The sequence below is a fragment of the Lissotriton helveticus genome, chromosome 3_2 (genome assembly GCF_964261635.1).
Source record: "Lissotriton helveticus chromosome 3_2, aLisHel1.1, whole genome shotgun sequence".
Lineage (NCBI taxonomy): Eukaryota > Metazoa > Chordata > Amphibia > Caudata > Salamandridae > Lissotriton > Lissotriton helveticus.
This window is the reverse complement of record NC_136062.1, coordinates 211,851,913-211,869,418: the sequence shown is the minus strand read 5'-3', so window position 1 is coordinate 211,869,418 and position 17,506 is coordinate 211,851,913. Positions and strand designations below refer to the sequence as shown.

The 17,506-nt window shown below is 44.9% G+C and overlaps 1 protein-coding gene across 1 annotated transcript in view; it reads left to right on the top strand.

Moving 5' to 3' along the window:
- Positions 1-17,506, top strand: part of STRA6 (signaling receptor and transporter of retinol STRA6) — a 391,584-nt gene that overhangs the window by 298,328 nt on the left and 75,750 nt on the right. Inside the window, exon 13 of the mRNA XM_078685067.1 lies at positions 13,896-13,971. Within this exon, the coding sequence (XP_078541193.1) occupies positions 13,896-13,971 (76 nt within the window). The remainder of the gene's footprint in view (positions 1-13,895; positions 13,972-17,506) is intronic.

The following is a 17,506-nucleotide window of genomic DNA, read 5'->3' as shown; positions in this document are numbered from 1 at the left end:
TAGTAAAGTTAGGGTTTAAAGTGAGCTTGAAGTGGAGAGCCTCACATTTGTTCAAAGTAATGGGATCAGCATGGCATAGGTATTTTTTATTAAAAATTATTGCCACACCGCCACCTGTCCTTACAGGTCGGTCGCAGCGGACAATAGCATAGTCACTGGGCAATGCTTCGGCGATATCAGGGCCAGAATTATCGTTGAGCCAAGACTCAGTGATGAATAGTGCATCAGGCGCCTCATCAGTAAGCAAATCAAAAAGATTGCGTTTATGTTTGGGTAGAGAGCGACAGTTGAGGCTGATGAATGTAAAACCAGGAGGAAAGGGATTGGTAACTAAATGTTGCTGACTTTTGCATAAGTCAGGAGTATTCAATAGGAAAGGACAATCAAGGCAATGCAGAGGAAAATTACCAAGCAAATCAAAGGAGTGCGTTATATGCGTATTGACAGATCTTAAGTCAAGTAATTGTTTTCTAGAGTATGGGCGCAAAGCTGATGGAAAGGGACCAGGGGTTATGGCCCCGGGGCCCGGTTGGGCGCGGACGGGCGCAGACGGGCACGCCTTTGGCGCGCCTTCGGCGCGCCATCGGCGCGCCCGCTGCGCCCGCCCGCTGCGCGGACGGGAAATGATGCACATTTATACAGTAGGAGGGTGGGAGGGTCTGAAAGCCTAGACCGCGATCCCTGCACCTCCCTAAGATGGCGGCTGACCCCGGTTCGAGCCGCCACAGCGTTCAATCTGCTGTGCGGTCCGAGGAGGGAGCAAAAAACAGTGTGACCAGTGTCACAATAAAGTAAGTGCAAATAGGCAAGTTTTAAAAGTTTTAAAAGTTTAAAAAGCAAAGAACAGTAGAAAAAGTAAAATCACACTTTCACACGCTATTAGAATGTGCAATAATGATGCTTCCCGGCTTTTCGCCTCAGGAAGAATAAACGCGCTGGTATCAATCACCAGTCAGTGCAGGTAGGGCGTTTAAGTACCCCGGGAGGGCGGGAGGGTCTGAAAGCCTAGACCGCGATCCCTGCACCTCCCTAAGATGGCGGCTGACCCCGGTTCGAGCCGCCACAGCGTTCAATCTGCTGTGCGGTCCGAGGAGGGAGCAAAAAACAGTGTGACCAGTGTCACAATAAAGTAAGTGCAAATAGGCAAGTTTTAAAAGTTTTAAAAGTTTAAAAAGCAAAGAACAGTAGAAAAAGTAAAATCACACTTTCACACGCTATTAGAATGTGCAATAATGATGCTTCCCGGCTTTTCGCCTCAGGAAGAATAAACGCGCTGGTATCAATCCTATTACAGACATTACCTCTAGTTTCTTCTATTACGTCTTTTTCAATCAGATCTTGCACTATCAGTAGGAGCGCACGCTCACCTTCACTAGAGATTCTGTATTGTGGAATTCGTGGAAGTTTGACATTTGCTTTCAAAGTTACTATATAGGGTGGAATTTCCAATAGACCTACATCATTAGGACCAGTCGCCCAAAGAGTATCGGGGAGTGAACGCAGCTCTGGTGGGAGCGCATCCATCGACAAGTACATCGGAGAGATTATTCTTTTACCCAACGTAAGCTGTACTCCTGCTGGAGAACAGTACAATGTCGCGTACAGGCGTTTTAACAAGTCTAAACCAAGCAGATTTTCGTTACAACCTGTCGTCAAAATCAGGGGTGCTTTCAATTGACAGGGTCCAACAGAAATAGACAAAGGACCAGAAACAGGGTTATGAACAGGGGCGCCCGAAAAACCTACTGAAACGTTTGTTGAGCCAGACAAAGGTGCGCCAGGGAGTTTCGCATGTATGATAGAACTTTTTGCTGCACCAGTATCCAACAGAAACGGTTCGACTATACCTGATGTTGCTACTGCGACATAAGGCCCACTCTGATCTACTGGAACTGATACTACTCCCTCTCTTTGTCCATGGCTGTCCTAGTACTCACTTTGCTGAACTTCCTCACTAGCTTCATAATAGTCTTCAACATGATACTGTGGAGACCTATTCTGTTGGGCAGATTGTCCATTTCGCTGGTCGAAATAATTAGAAGGGCGATCACTCGTCTGCGGAGGCATAGCACCTCGTCCTCGACCTCTAGAGTTTTGCATAGAACTACCACGACCTCTCTGAGCAGCCGCAGTATTATTTTGCGTTCGAACTGGACACTCACTTTTGTAATGACCTTCCATTTTGCAATAAGCACATTGATTCCATTGGTATTGTGGCCTTTGAAAATTATAATCCGTTCTTTGATATGACCCTTGCTGCATGTTAGTCTGATTCGTGCGAGGCGGATATGCTTGCTGTAAAAGTCCTTTAGTTTTTAAATCTTTCGTCTTTTTATCTGTTTTTTCTTTTTCCTCTTTATCCCTATTTTCATAGTACTGGGCAGTCGCAAGTATTTGCGCAGTCGTAGAGACAGCCCACGCACTTTCAGAATTCTTTAATTTACCACTAAGTTCTGGCAACAGATTGTGCACAAATTTATCAACAAATAATCTCTGGCCTCCTTCTGTGCTCATATCCTGACCACTATGATCCACGAAAGTTTCCTCGAATCTTGTGAAAAAGTCGGAGACGCTTTCGTCTTTCTTCTGTTTGCACGCGGACAATTTGTCCCAGTTAACGCGCAATGCTGGCATCAAGGTTTTCATTAAATCGATTATTCTACCAGGTAAATTAGCAATTAAGGGTTCAGGTTTAGAACCACCTATTTGTTGACCATCCGCTGCAATTATAGCTGCCCAATCACCACCTAGGGCAACTGGATGATTCTCTTTACGAATTTTAGCCCAAATTGGTTGTGGTACTACATTACCAAATAGCAGATCTATGTCAGCAAGATTCAATACACAAGCGTCAACTGTTTGAGCCAACTCTTTGTAGTACCCTGCAGGATTTTTACGTGGATCTGGCAAGGCCTGTTTCACTGCTAATACTTCAGCTCGCTTCCATGGAATATGTATCCATACTCTCTGGAATTGTGCCGGAGCGGCTGCAATACCAAGCGGTGCATTAGCTTGCACAGCTTCACGCCAAATTGGTGGAACCTCTCTCATTGGATATTGACGATTTTGTTTCGTACTACGTTTCTCTAACTCTCTTGGTGAACGAAGGGATGGGTCATTCCTATAACTTAAAATTAGTTCCATCGCTTCTTTTATATTTTGACCAACTATCATACCTGCAGCAAACTCTTTCTGAACATTAATTAATTCTCCTAGATTTGATTCAGGGTCATCCTCTTCCAATTCCTCACGTAGAAGGAAACACATTTCATCGAACACATATCGTTGTGTCGGTTCATTCCATTGCATAAATGTATCTAATACATCTTGTACATTATATCTTCCAACTTTTGAAACCCATCTAAGAGCAGTGGAATCTAATATTCCTCTTTCTTCAGTACTGGGAAGCTGACTACGTCTCTGCACAGAGTCAGAGGTAGGAGTCTTAATCAGAGTTTTATAGAAGGGAGATAGAATATTAGAGACAGAATCAGTGATTCTCCGACGAACAGAAAGTGGAGTCATAATGTTAGCAGAAGCAGTAAATAGAGTAGCAGTTGGAACAGATAGATCAGGAACAGTAGGAGTAGCAGGCAAAATAGCTTGTGAACTAGCAGGTGTGAGCGACACAGGCATAGGCAAAGAAGCCGGCAACCCTGGAAGAGGGGCTGTCAAAGGAACATGAATATTGACCACAGGAGGTACAGGAACTTGATTCAGGGGAGCGGGAACAGGGACACCAGGTTGTCCAGCAACCGGTAATTGAACATTCGGTATAGGTGGAGCCGTAGCACCCTGTGCATACGGTGGGGGTGATCGTAACAAGTAAGACAACAGGGGATCCTTTTCAGGGTCCTCTACTATCTTAGCTGTACTCGATGGCAAAGCAGGATAGCACTTGTCTATCGCTAAATTACGTTCTCTATTGGCCACCTCCATTGCCTTCTCAGACTCGTTGAGTTGCAGCTGCTTAGCAGACTGTTCTAAAGTCAACTCTTGCTCTTTCTGTTCTTTCTTCAACTTTTTAATTTCTCTCTGTTTAGATTATTTTCGCCAATAACGGAAAGAATCAAACATTGCCGGCCGGGCTTTCTTCTTAAACAACCTTCTTTCTAGATTATCGAGAACTTCAGGTTCAAAACTACCATGTAGTGGCCAACTAAGGACACCATCTTTCTCTGTATAGTGGATCCATACCTCGTTATAAGAGATAGGGCCCACACCAAACTTGCAATATAGATCATAAAGGGGAGTTCCAATCGGAGGAACCAAACACGAGTCCTCCAACTGGGAATCACTGTTGCAACTAAAACAAGACAACATACAATTTTTCCGACTTACCATTTTATAATCCGGAACACAAAACAAACAAGACACAAACAGAAAAGATGCGCACTCGAACCAAGAACTTAGGCCTACCAGAACTGACAAATGTATCGATACCTGAACTGAACAGAATGATTATCGTAACCAGAATAACCAGTGATAATCTTACAGAACTGAACTGAACTGAGAACTAAAAGGATTATCCAAACAGGAGCAACCCTCACAAAATACTTAACTGAGGCACTGAAGACGTCACCAAGGAGAAACCCGTCACGTCTCGCCGTACTAAGGACTGCACCTCGGGTCCAAGACAGGGCGACGGTCAAGGCAACGGACCACTGCAGCCGTCTGAACGGGAACCCTCGTGGAAGAGAACGTCGGGCCACTTTTGCGATATGCCGGGATCGATGAAGTGGGCCGCCTCCCTCTGAAATCTTCACACGAAGCTCCTCGAACTCTTCAGGCTTTTGGACCGGTACCGAATGACGTCGCCCCACGTTGGGCGCCAATTGGAGTTCTGGACTTTTTGGTTCTGTCCAGAGGTGTCAGGGAAAACACCCGAAGACCCCGGAGTTCAACCTGTCTCGGTGCACAAACAAACAGAAACACGGGCTTCTCGATGGTGGCGTCAAAGACCAAAGGTTTATTACTGCAGGGACACAGAAGTCACAGAAACTGCACACGGGCAGTGTCTAGGAGCCTGTTCAATTTGTACAAAGAGGGTTACTCCTTAAATACTAAATATTCTGCTCGGGGCAAATTCTTTACATGTTACCACAGTTCTAAACATTCGTGTCTTAAACAATAAATATTTGGCGTCGTACAGGAATCGTCAACAGTATCTGATGTCAAAACATTACGAATGAGGGGTTCCCACTATTCCATCATAATCCCATGTCAATTTCTCATTCAAGACCCGGACCGCCTCATCGTAAATTTCGTTACCTCCCCCTAATAAAGGCCCAGAAGGAAAGGAGCAGAGCCAGGTGCAGAAGATAGAAAGACAGGATAAGAGATGTTTGTGGGTCGTAAATGGGCACGGTTACCAGCTTCGGCCGCCTAATCATGATCAGGCTAACGGACACGAGAACCAGTATAGCAGGACTGGCCTCAGGCTGGGGAGGCAGTTCTTGCCGAGTCATGCTGCCACAGCATTGCTGGCCTAAGGTGCACGTGTCAGTAGCAAGGTGAATCGCCGGTTAAAGCCTACGTGTCCTTAAATGAAAAGAGGTCATTGCGTGTCCATTGACTATGTGAGGGCAAGGAATACAAAATGGCTTCCGTGTTCTAAGATGGATGCCACGGGTAGATCAGAAATGTGTTGCATAACAGGAGTGCTCTTGCTCGTAGCATAGCGAAAACACCAGGATATACTAAATGGATCATTTGCGGTTCACTGATACCAAAATCATGTGTTTACGACACTGATGAAAACACGGGTTAAAATCGTCACGGAACCTCACCTTCCTCACACTTTAAATCAATCCTTGATAAACCCAATCAACTTTTTGATAGACCTCATCAGGAGTTACTTGGCACCCTTTTGGTTGCCAAGCATCTCTAATAGGGACAGAACCTAAGCAAGTTTTAACTATAAAAAAATCAAGCAAATATTCTAGATACTGAGTCCCCTCCTGGAAATATGATCATGTTTTACCAGCAGGATAAAACTTGTAGATATTACGTAATATTACTTTTAACATGGAAAGCTATGTCCTTTTAAATAAGATCAGGTATTACTTTTGGGACCCAGAAACTATTAGCTGACTCTGAATCTGTTTTTATAGAAAATGCATGTGCTTGATTCTTGAAGGACCAGTGTGTTATATAACCGGTTCATGATTAGCGGATTTTCTTAGTGTTATTAACAAAGTTTTATTTTGTAATCCACCTATGATATATGTGCAGTCGCTCATAAAATGATTCTATTTATTTGAATTTTTCTTTGAAAGAGTTGAAAAATGAATTTTGAAGGTTGTTGGGTGGCTGCCTAATAGTGAGACAATCAGATGGGTTTAAGGTCACAGATAACAGCAGCAGTTGATATGGAGAGATGTAATATAACACAATATGGTACAGCACAGTACCAGAAGACTCAAACAGTAAGGTAGGAGGAGAAACGTGGATGAATTTGACACATCAAACACTCTGCACAGGGACATGAGTCCAAGAGACGGGTATTGGCTGCATCCCTGTCCTCAAACACTCAAGGTGGTTACTTGGATGGTGTGTAAGCAGTGCTTTAAATGGGAAAAAATAAGTGCAGGTACTCATTAATATGAGCTAGAGGTGTGGCAAGTGGGCGGGGCTAGGGGCGGGGCTAAGAGCAACATATGATGATACATAGCCAGTGAGTCTACCATTCATGAGTATTGGTACTCTCCTCAGCAGTAGAGAAGTGCCGGTACTAACAGGGATAAAAATGTGCTGGTACACAGTACCTGTGAGTACCAGCCCATTTAAAACAATTCCACCGCCCTTTTCCCTACGACCAGGCTCTTCCTGGTTCCATGCCTTTACATATGCATGTCCTCTCCATTCGCCTCTCATCTTTACCCAGCCTCTAAGCTTATCTCTCTAGTTCTGCTCTTCTTCCTCCCACCTTTTTGCTTACTCTCGCCACAAGTCTTCAATTTCCTCACTGTTTTTTTCGCTACTTGTCTCCTGTTCTCCCCTCCATGCTGTACTCATCTCCTATGTTTGCCATCTGGCCAGTATTTTGTTCTGCTGTGTGTGTGTGTGTGGGTGTGTGTGTGTGTGTGTGTGTGTGTGTGTGCGTGCATGTGTGTGTCTGTGTGTCTGTGTGTGTGGGTGTGTGTGTGTGTGTGTGTGTGTGTGTGCATCTGTCTGGGTGTGTGTGCCTGTCCTTGTGTGTGTGTCTGTCTGTATGTGTGTCAGTGTGTGTGTGTCTTTCTGTATGTGTGTCAGCGTGTGTGTGTCTGTCTGTATGTGTGTCAGTGTGTGTGTGTGTGTCTAGGTGTGTGTATGGGTGTGTGTCTGTCTGTATGTGTGTCCGTGGGTGTGTGTCTGTCTGTATGTGTGTCCGTGTGTGTGTGTGTGTGTCTAGGTGTGTGTATGGGTGTGTGTGTGTGTGTCAGTGTGTGTGTGTCAGTGTGTGTGTGAGTCTAGGTGTGTGCGTGTCTAGGTGTGTGCATGTGTCTAAGTGAGTGTGTGTCTGGGTGTGCGTGTGTCTAAGTGTGCGTGTGTGTGTGTGTGTCTGTGTGCGTGTCTGTCCATCTGTGTGTATGGGTGTGTGTTTGTGTGTGTCTGTATGTGTGCCAGTGTGTGTCAGTGTATGTCTGTATGTGTGTCCGTGTGTGTGTGTGGGTGTCAGTGTGTGTGTGTCTTTATTTGTGTCAGTGTGTGTGTGCGTCTGTACGTGTGTCAGTGTGTGTGTGTGTGTCAGTGTGTCTGTCTGTCTGTATGTGTGTCAGTGTGTGTGTGTCTGTCTGTATGTGTGTCAGTGTGTGTGTGTCTGTCTGTATGTGTGTCAGTGTGTGTGTGTGTCTAGGTGTGTGTATGGGTGTGTGTCTGTATGTGTGTCAGTGTGTGTGTGTGTGTCTGTCTGTATGTGTGTCAGTGTGTGTGTGTGTGTGTATGCGTGTGTGTGTGTGTGTGTCAGTGTGTGTATGTCAGTGTGTGTGTGAGTCTAGGTGTGTGCGGGTCTAGGTGTGTGCATGTCTAGGTGTGTGCATGTCTAGGTGTGTGCATGTCTAGGTGTGTGTGTCTAGGTGAGCATGTGTCTAGGTGAGTGTGTGTCTGGGTGTGCGTGTGTCTGGGTGTGCGTGTGTGTGTGTGTATGGGTGTGTGTTTGTGTGTGTCTGTATGTGTGCCAGTGTGTGTCAGTGTATGTGTCAGTGTATGTCTGTATGTGTGTCAGTGTGTGTGTGTGGATGTCAGTGTGTGTGTGTCTTTATTTGTGTCAGTGTGTGTGTGCGTCTGTACGTGTGTCAGTGTAAGTGTGTCAGTGTGTGTGTGTGTGTGGGTGTCAGTGTGTGTGGGTGTCAGTGTGTGTGGGTGTCAGTGTGTGTGGGTGTCAGTGTGTGTGGGTGTCTGTATGTGTGTGTGTGTGTGTGTCAGTGTGTGGGTGTGTGAATTATAAGAAATGTACGAGAGTTATGACTTTACAGAAATGTGTGTTTAAAAAAATACAATTTCTAAGACGATTCATGAATACAGAACTCAACAAATAACTGGTATTTTTATCAGAAAATAAGTGTCAATCCTAACTTCACCTGGCACCTAACTTCTTTACATTCATCCCACCCCTTTCCTGATATGTTCACCTCATCTTTATCCCCAAGCAAAGCCATTGCCAGTTGTCATGTAACTCATTCCTAGAGTGCTGCAGCATTCCCGGCTATTCATTGCCCTATGGGCGGGGCTACTTTCACACCCATAGAGCCAGTACTCAGGTCAGTCACTGGTATCTTGTAAATACAGTGATTAGTGTTGGAGGGGCTCACAAAGAGGAGCAGCTACTCAGTACTTAATTTGTAAAAAAAATAAGTGCCAGGGCTCAAAGTTTTATTTCAGAACCTCATTACTAGCGCTGTTGACATTTGTTTCATCTACCACCAGACACTCTCTCCCTCTTTATCTCCGTTTTGCAGGTACTTTTCACTCTTACTTTTTCCTGCTGTCTCTATTTTCCAGTTGTTGCCTTCTTGCATCTTTACCGATTTTTACCTTTCTCTCCCGTGCCTTCTGGTCCCTAAAAATAAGTGCTGCTGGCCACCACCTGCAATCACAAACTCAAATAATACTCTGGAAATAGTATTCGTGATGGCAGTGTTGGCCTAGACTTTGGCTCTCCGTGCCTTACTTGATATTTTAAAGTAAGCAGCCCTCGATCATGAGAAAGCATGCACATATTTGTTACCGCAGCTAAGTTGACATTATTAGTTATTGAAAGGCTTCTCCCTTTCCGCGTAACCGAGCATGTTCACCGAGGCCCAGTCTAGGAGGAGGCAGAAAGAGGCATTCACTGGCAGATTCATAGTGAAGTCGATCGTAGCAGTCCCATCCAGCTCAGCTCCGGCAACAATGAGCCCAAGAGGCTGCCCCAGGAAGAGAGATGCATGCAATGTCAGGTCACCACTGCACATGACAGGTTGAGGGAAACGAGAGGTCCAAAGTGAAGGTATTATTCCTATTTGGGGAAATAAGAAGGCACAGTGACATGTATTCGTCCACCTACCCTCACCCAGCACTCATGACACAGGCTGTGTCTAAGGGATGCGAAGAACTGTGGGCTCCGCCCTACTGCTGGCTCAGCTGGGGAGCCACCATCGTAGTGAAATATTGTATTAGTAGAAGAAGCTGAGCACACAGGCTAGCGTAATGTACGCATATTTGTATTTGACGTCACGTTCCTTCATCGTCCTCCTAGGACTGCGTTTCCAAGCTTGACTCACCCCAGCAGAGTAGCCAGCCCCTACCAATACGTATCTAATTAGAGGCTCATGCAGGGTGCCGGCCTTATGAAGAAGCGGGTAAAAGTAAAAGCAGCTCGAAGATGATTTGAGAAAAATACAGCAGCCCTGCTGCGTGCATTCTTCTTTGAAAAAGTATCTGCACCACAGCTGTCCGCGTAAAAGATAGCTACAGTGCCGACCCTGAAAATATGTAAAAATATGTGCCGGTGCTAAGCACCGGCACAAATTAAGCACTGCATGTCCTGAATAAAAAGATGCAAAGCAAACCGGCTTTGGCGAAGGCAGAGGATTTTGTTGGGCTGCCACTCGCTTTAGTACAGTCAGTGCCATCAATATTTTAAATACAACTGGATTACTGACTGTCTTTCTTAACCTATTTACACCCCTGATTGAGAGGGGCGGGGGTGAGGCTAAAGCACTTGCAGCTGAATGGTCATTGCGTCTGTGATCAACAGGGAAGGGTCTGTCTAGACCCTGTCCTATTAATCACAGCGTGACGCAAAGCAAGCCCTCTTAGACCCCTGCGGTCTCAGGCCATTTACATGGGAGCTGCTGGAATCTCCAGCAGGGAAAGGCTTGGCACACTTACAGAGCGCATCTACCCTGTGCAATAGGAGAGACAAAACCGGAGCCTGCAGTCCCGTTTATTAGGGTACCGGTACTCTATCTGGGCTAATGAGAAGTGCCGGTACTGAGGGCCTGAAAATTCAGAAGTGCCGGTACTCAGTACCGGTGAGTACCGGCCCATTTAAAGCACTGTGTGTAAGTATATTTTAATATTAATAAGCAAAGTGGCTTTGGAAAGGAGCTGTTTTATTATGGCTGTACCTCTGAACAGGGTACATAATTTTGCCTTACAAATAATAAATGCTTATTCATACTTCGTTGACACTGGACTTTCTCCTCAAAGCTATACATTTAGGGATAATTTCCTTCCTTAGGTGAGGGCAACTTTAATCACATATTGTACTTGAAACTGGTTTGAATGGCTGAAACACAGGAAACTGACAGCCTGGTCATCAGAGGATACTGCTCACTTTTATATATTGGGTAATATTTGGTGAACACAGAATGGAAGTAAGAAGGAGTTCTTGTTTTACTTGGCTGTCTGTGATTTGAAATGCTCCTATTTGGGACTCAAACTCTGTAACTTCAGTGAGGAAGAATACCTCAAGATGACGCTGTCAGTCTTTTTCCCAGATTCTTAAGTTGCGGGACTGGGACGGTCCAGCAGTATCAAACATGTAGCTGCATGGGTTTTCTAATTGCCAGTAGTCACCAGGATGCTTGATACTGGTCTGTGAAGACAAGCTGAAGCATCAAAGTCTCTCCAGGGTACCTTGGCCAAGTAGTCCATAGCAAGGAGGTCAGAAAAATATATAAATATCTGGTCAGAATATTACTTACAAAGAAAAACACATTACTGAGCCCTTTTAAACGATACTAGAGTTGAAAAATATTAAGCGATAGATATTGCAGAAAAGAATTACGGTGTACATAAGACACAGGTAAGTCAATATGCGTACCTAGGCCAACTCTCTGAGGCTTCCAGAACTATGTGCTGCTCAATGAATTATTTTGATCCTTTGAGAAATGCAATTGATTTGTACTGCAGGAAGATCAGGCTGCCTTTATATTAGGGTTAGTTATGTTCTGGACTTTAGGATTGATAGGCCTGAAGGGACTAACCAAATGAGGTATGGGTTTAGAGGGTGGTGTGTTAGAGTATTAGAAAGGGTGTAGGACGTTAAGACTGTCTGTAACCCAAGAGCACACATCAAAAAATGGCATACAGTTCAAGTATGTATGGGCCATATCCACATACTATATCTTCTAGTTAAAGTACACAATCCAGGGCAAACCAACTGTTTAATGCCTAGAACTCTGCACAACATGGCAAGACTATAGTAACCCCAAGTGAAGCTCGGAGCACAGGCTTAATGAAAGGCTCTTAGACAGTAGGGATGTATGCACCTGTCAAGCTGGAAAAGAGAGTCAGGGTGCCAGGGCAGGAGAAAGAGAAGTAACCTACAGTTAATGAAGGTGCCTCAGTGGCCTATGGATCCAGGTCACCACTGCTGACGGTGAGCTACATGTACATTACCATTGATGCAATGGTTCTTTGTTGTCCAGGGGGACTTCAGGTGGGTGTTGGTAGTTCTTCTGATCTCCTTGCACTTCCTGTCCGTAGGAATCCCTTCCAGGCAGCACACTGGCAGAAAGCAGAAGGGCCTAGGACAGACCTTTATGCTTAGCCAAGCTCACAGGGTTTTTTCTATAGGTCTTCAAAATTGCGTGAATGATTTCCCAGGTTAGTTTCTTTGTTACTGGCAGTTGGGTAATATCCCACTGCCAGTCATGTTGAAAAGGTGTAAAGGATTTGGCGCCATTCAACGAAGTAGCTTCACTGTTTTAGACTTTTTCATGTGCCTGGAGTCTCAGACCAGACCGCTGGAGGATGGGGAGTATTCTGTTGCTGTGCAAAGTTTAGTGTTCTCTGCTTCTTGCTTATTCTGCATACAATCGAAATGATATGCACAGGTCCCTCATACTGTCAGGCGCTTGCCAAATATGTGAAAATGGAAACAGAAATTCAGTATAGCGGGTTGACAATGCATAGAGTACACAACCTTTCTGAAGGGCAGCAAAGGATGGGTAAAGAAGCATACATCTGACCCACAGACTAGGCCTTGGAGAAAAGAATAATGTATCCTTTGAATGAGTTGACTCCTCATCACCAATCTCTACAGGCCACTGGCAAAAAGGTTATACATTTCAAATGCAATGTAAACGTGCATATTGCTTGTGAGTGGACCTGACAGACAGGTTAAGGCCGGGTGCATATAGAAAACCAAAGAAGGTGTGCGGGAATGCCAGCTTCAGGCTGATCCAATAGTCTTAGTTACACATGGTTCATCTGACCTGGGGGATGGTACATAGCGCCGATGGAGCGTCCCCCCTCCCCCAAGCGCCTTGAGACCCTTCCGGGTGAGTAGCGCGCTATACAAGTGCTATGATTGATTGATTGATTGATGGGCATATATTGTAGGAGTGTGTCATGTACAATATTGATACATCCTTCATCTTACAAACACCACTGGGGGGCCTTACCACACAAGAATACTGGGCTAAAAGTCAAACTTTCCTTGGATGATGCAGATCTGCTCCCTGAGATTGCTATGTCATAGAAAAAGTATTAATATATGCAAATGCTTAAATCTAGCGTTAATGTTTCCTAAATAGTAGATTTCCATTCCATATGCTGCGACCATTGTCAGTCATTCGTTTTTTTGTGTATTTTGTGTTATTGGTAAAATGACCCAATAACAATATGTACATCTGAGTGTTAGGATGTGAACCTAGTAAATTGAAGGTTACAAGCCTAATTTAGAGGTTCAGAGCTGAAGCATTTTTAGTTTCCACCAAACACCCAATCAGACCCCTACATTTGGGTCTAGAAGAGAGACCCGAGGAAGTCACAGAAGGTCCATTCAGCCTTGCTGCATTGTTCCATCTACCATTAAATAAAATATGTGTGCTAAATGGCTGGCTTTATTTTACTAAACGTTTTAGTGAAGAAAGATCATCAACATTTGCAGTAATGCTGCTTTCATCTTTAATATCCATTTTTCCCTGCGTGCAAATCAAATGCTGCTGTCACGTTTTATAGATACTTTCCGTCCATAATCTCAACCAGTGAACAACTAATTCACAAGTGAACTTAATTCGTTTCTGTTGTTTTTCTTTACCTAAGTCCTCCTGGGAACATTTGTTAAAGTATACACCTATAAGTCATATGCAAACCTACAAATGAAAAGCGAAAGAAAAAAGATCAGGGGTGGGGGGGGCAGAAGTAACTGGCTCTAGTACACTTACAGTCAGTATATTTTACAACGACCTTTCAATATGTTGAGGGAATCATGAATTTATTCCGTGTTTTCAGAACATATGGCTGTATAAAGTCTACTAATTCTTTTGAATTTGGGTTCCTCAACGTTATTTTGTGTTTTTTTGGTGCTTGTTGTGTTTTCCTAAGTTGAACTCCTGTATTTTTAACTCTCCTGGTGCATTCTTGCCTGTTTTCTTCTGTTTCTCTATTCTGTTCTAAATGCTCTTTTCTGTATCTTCCAGTGTGTTATGTTTCAGCCTTGGTCTTATCTTGCGCACTGACTGTCTGCATGCTGGTGAGATCCCTGGTGCTGCACAGGTGAGATGGGTCCAGGGAACCAATAGGAAAGAAGGAAAAATGTGGTGGGATGCTAGGTGTTTATAGGATTGTTGTTATATAAAGTCAGTGAGGGCTGTAGTTCCTCCTGAAAGGATCACTGTGTTCAAAGACAATTTACCTCTTATCTTGTGTCAGTAAATAAGTATTAAAATGTGGTAGCAATCATACCCGTGTCCAGTGCTCAATCGTGGTACGGTTGCATGTCACTACAATGCATTCCTTTCCCACACATGCCTTTACCACGCAATGCCTTTACAATGCATTCTTTAACCACATCGGTGCTCATGACGAGCTCAGCTCGTCGTGAGGCACAGTGGCGCTTTGCTCATGATGAGCTGAGCTCGTCATGACCGTAGCGCCTCGCCACGTGGGGAAAATTCCCCTGCTGTGCTTGGCGTTCTAAGAAACGGGCGTGGTCATCACGCTTGTCATGAGCACAGCTGCGCGCCCTTCCCCTTTCCCCCAGCACAGCAGGGGAATTAGCCCCACGTGGAAGGGGTTGACACATGATGCCTTTACCACACAATTATCTCTGCAACGTATTGCCTGTCCGACACAAGTCTTTACCATGCATATGCCTTTACCATGCATGCCTTTACCACAAAATTGTAAGTATATTTCAGGTAGGTGAACCCCTTTATAAATATGACCCAACATTCCAAACAAAGTAGACATTCACTCAGGTCAACGTGATAAAGATTTAGTCCCAACAAGACGAGTTTCAGCCAAGGCAGTGGAATTGATCACATGTACGCATTGAGGTAATTAGATGGTGTATACACAGCAAAAACATGAAAATAAATTAAGAATTACAAAAGCAAAGTCCATTGCTGTTATAACATGGGCGCCATCAAAGAATTAGCAAAATGTCACAAAAACATGTGGAGAGGGTCCATAAAACATCATGAAAGGCATGATGGAAGGCACAAAGGATGAACAATTCTTATACTATGTTGCAAAGTTCGCCAGAACGAATCCTTATGTGGCCGAATGCCATGATGGCATCTGCAGCTGTACAAACGTACTGATAGTGCATGAAAAATGTGTGTTGCTGCTGTGCTGTTAGCGTGGTGGCTCTGAAATGAACATGCGCATGTACATTTTATATGCTATAATAAAGCAAATGTGTGTGTCAAAGCCGGCATATTAGGAACACAGAGCAAAGGTCCAGTGTGGAAATTAATTGTACATGCAGCATGGACATAATGCGAGTGGCACAGCAAGTGTCCACAGGCCCTGCCAGCGGGATTGTCACTGTGTATATACTAAAACACACAAGATGATGGATGGAATTTTGCGCAATGGGAAAACATTCACCCCCAGTCACAGATCTGGGTTTAATCCATCGTTATTTTGCTCAAGCCACCCCAGTTCCGACATGGCCATATGCAAATCAGTGTTGACCCTGTGCCTCAAGGGAACAGTCCAGCCCGAACTGCCAAGCCATGTCTTTCCTGGACCGGAATCAAGCATCCTAGGACCGGTTTCTGGCTATCAGCGTTCTTCAGCCAGGATAGCTTGACTCCAGTGGCTTAGTGAGCACGGGACCCACGTCTGGGCATACCCTTCCCACATAGGGTGAACAGCAAAACACACAAGATGATGGATGGAATGTTGCGCAATGGCAAAACATTCACCCCCTGCTGCCGGGATTGTCACTGTGTATATACTGCCATCCAAGGAATCAAGTGCGCGTGCCAAAGAAAGCATGCATACTCCCAACACAGACCCGAGGCACAGCATAAGAAGTGAAGGGTCGAGCTATTAGTACAAAGTGCATTGTGGGATGATGAGTCCCCAGCAGGAGTGTCTGTAGCTAGGCACGGCATACTGCTCAGCCCTAAGTAAAAGGGTACTTTGGAAGGACTCTCCAGTTTCATATGTGCATGATTAAAATTATAAAGTGAGACCAAAAAACGTGACAAATAATAATCAAATTAGTATACAACTGTTTTGCTGCTTTGAGTTTGACTTAGAGAAGAAAGCAGGGTTGGACAGGCCGTAGCGGGCACCGGGCATTTCCCCAGTGGGCCGCCAGGGTGGGGGCTGGCTTTGGGCCTCTGTGGGAGCCGTTTTTGTTACTGGGGACCGGCAATTTCGGCCCCCGGTAACAAAATCGGCTGACACCGTCCCAAGCAAACAGCTCAGCCGCACCACTCTCCCCACCAGGGGGGGGCAGCCAAGCAGTTTGCCAGGGCCGGTTCTGGTTCCCAGTCCGGCCCCGGAAGGAGGAGATAAAGAGACAATAGTGCCATGCAAGGGGCATGTGTGCCTGGAACACATAAGCAAAACAAGGGGTGGGGGTTCTGGTGGCATGCCACTTAGCCTTGAGCCCACTAAAGCACTCAGCACAGGAGGTCACTTCTGTTGCTTTGGGTGGGAGTTATAGGGCTGATAAAGAACCTTTGACTTAACATCATATACAGAAACAAAATCATTTCAATCCAAAGATTGGTATTATGGCTGTAGCGAATGAGAGCAAACCTGTGCAACATGGTTGTAAGATACAGTGCTAATTTTGTGTCTTCATGTTAACTGTGCTTTTATAGTGCTTTGCGTCTAGGCGCTATAATACTGTTTGGAGTCAGAACTCTGGCCCAGAGGGTTGTAGAGACATCCGTTTTTCACGGCTTATCCTAGTTGTACGTGTATTATAATTCTCTTGTGTGTATTAGAGTACTTTTCTTTAATAAAAAGTAAAGCACTGACTGGACATTGATTTTATCAGCTGGTAGCACGGTGTACACTGTATTCTGAATGTCTAACCTCACCTTCTTGAGTAAGCCTTAGACTGCTCTATCTCGCTACCCTGAGAGAGTCAAGTGCTGGAGGGAAGTACTTGGTTATCCAGTTTTCGGTCCACTTGCACTGAGGCCCGGGACACCATTGGGGGTCACTCCACTTGATGCAGTTAGAGCGCAGTAACGCCCGACTGCCCCGGTGCCCAGGAAGCCGAGTCTAACACAACCCAATACCCTTACCCACATCTAAACCCTAAATACACCCTTCCCACCTAATAACCCCACCCACCCATAAACCCTGAAAGTACCATTATTACCCATTACCCCTACCCACCCCCAAACCCTAAAAACACCTTTACCGCGCAATACCCTTACCCACACCTCATCTCTGAAAATACCCTTACCACCCAATACTCTTACCCACTCCTAAACCCTAACACCTTTACCATCCAATTCTCTTACCCACCCTTAAACCCTAAAAATACCCTTTCCACTCTATACCCCTACCCACCCCTAAACTCTAAATACACTTTTGTGACCCAATACTCGCCCCAGTCCAAACCCTAAAAAAATCCTTCCAACCCAATACTCTTACCCACACGTAAACCCTGAAACCACATGTATAGTAAATACTTGCATAGTAAAGTCAATGAGTGGTAAAGGCATTGTGTGGGAAAGGATGCCTGGTAAAGACATTGCATGGTAATTGATGCATTGTAACAGCTGTTTTCCTCATGGTACATGTCCGGAAGGAACAAAAGGGGAAGGCAAGG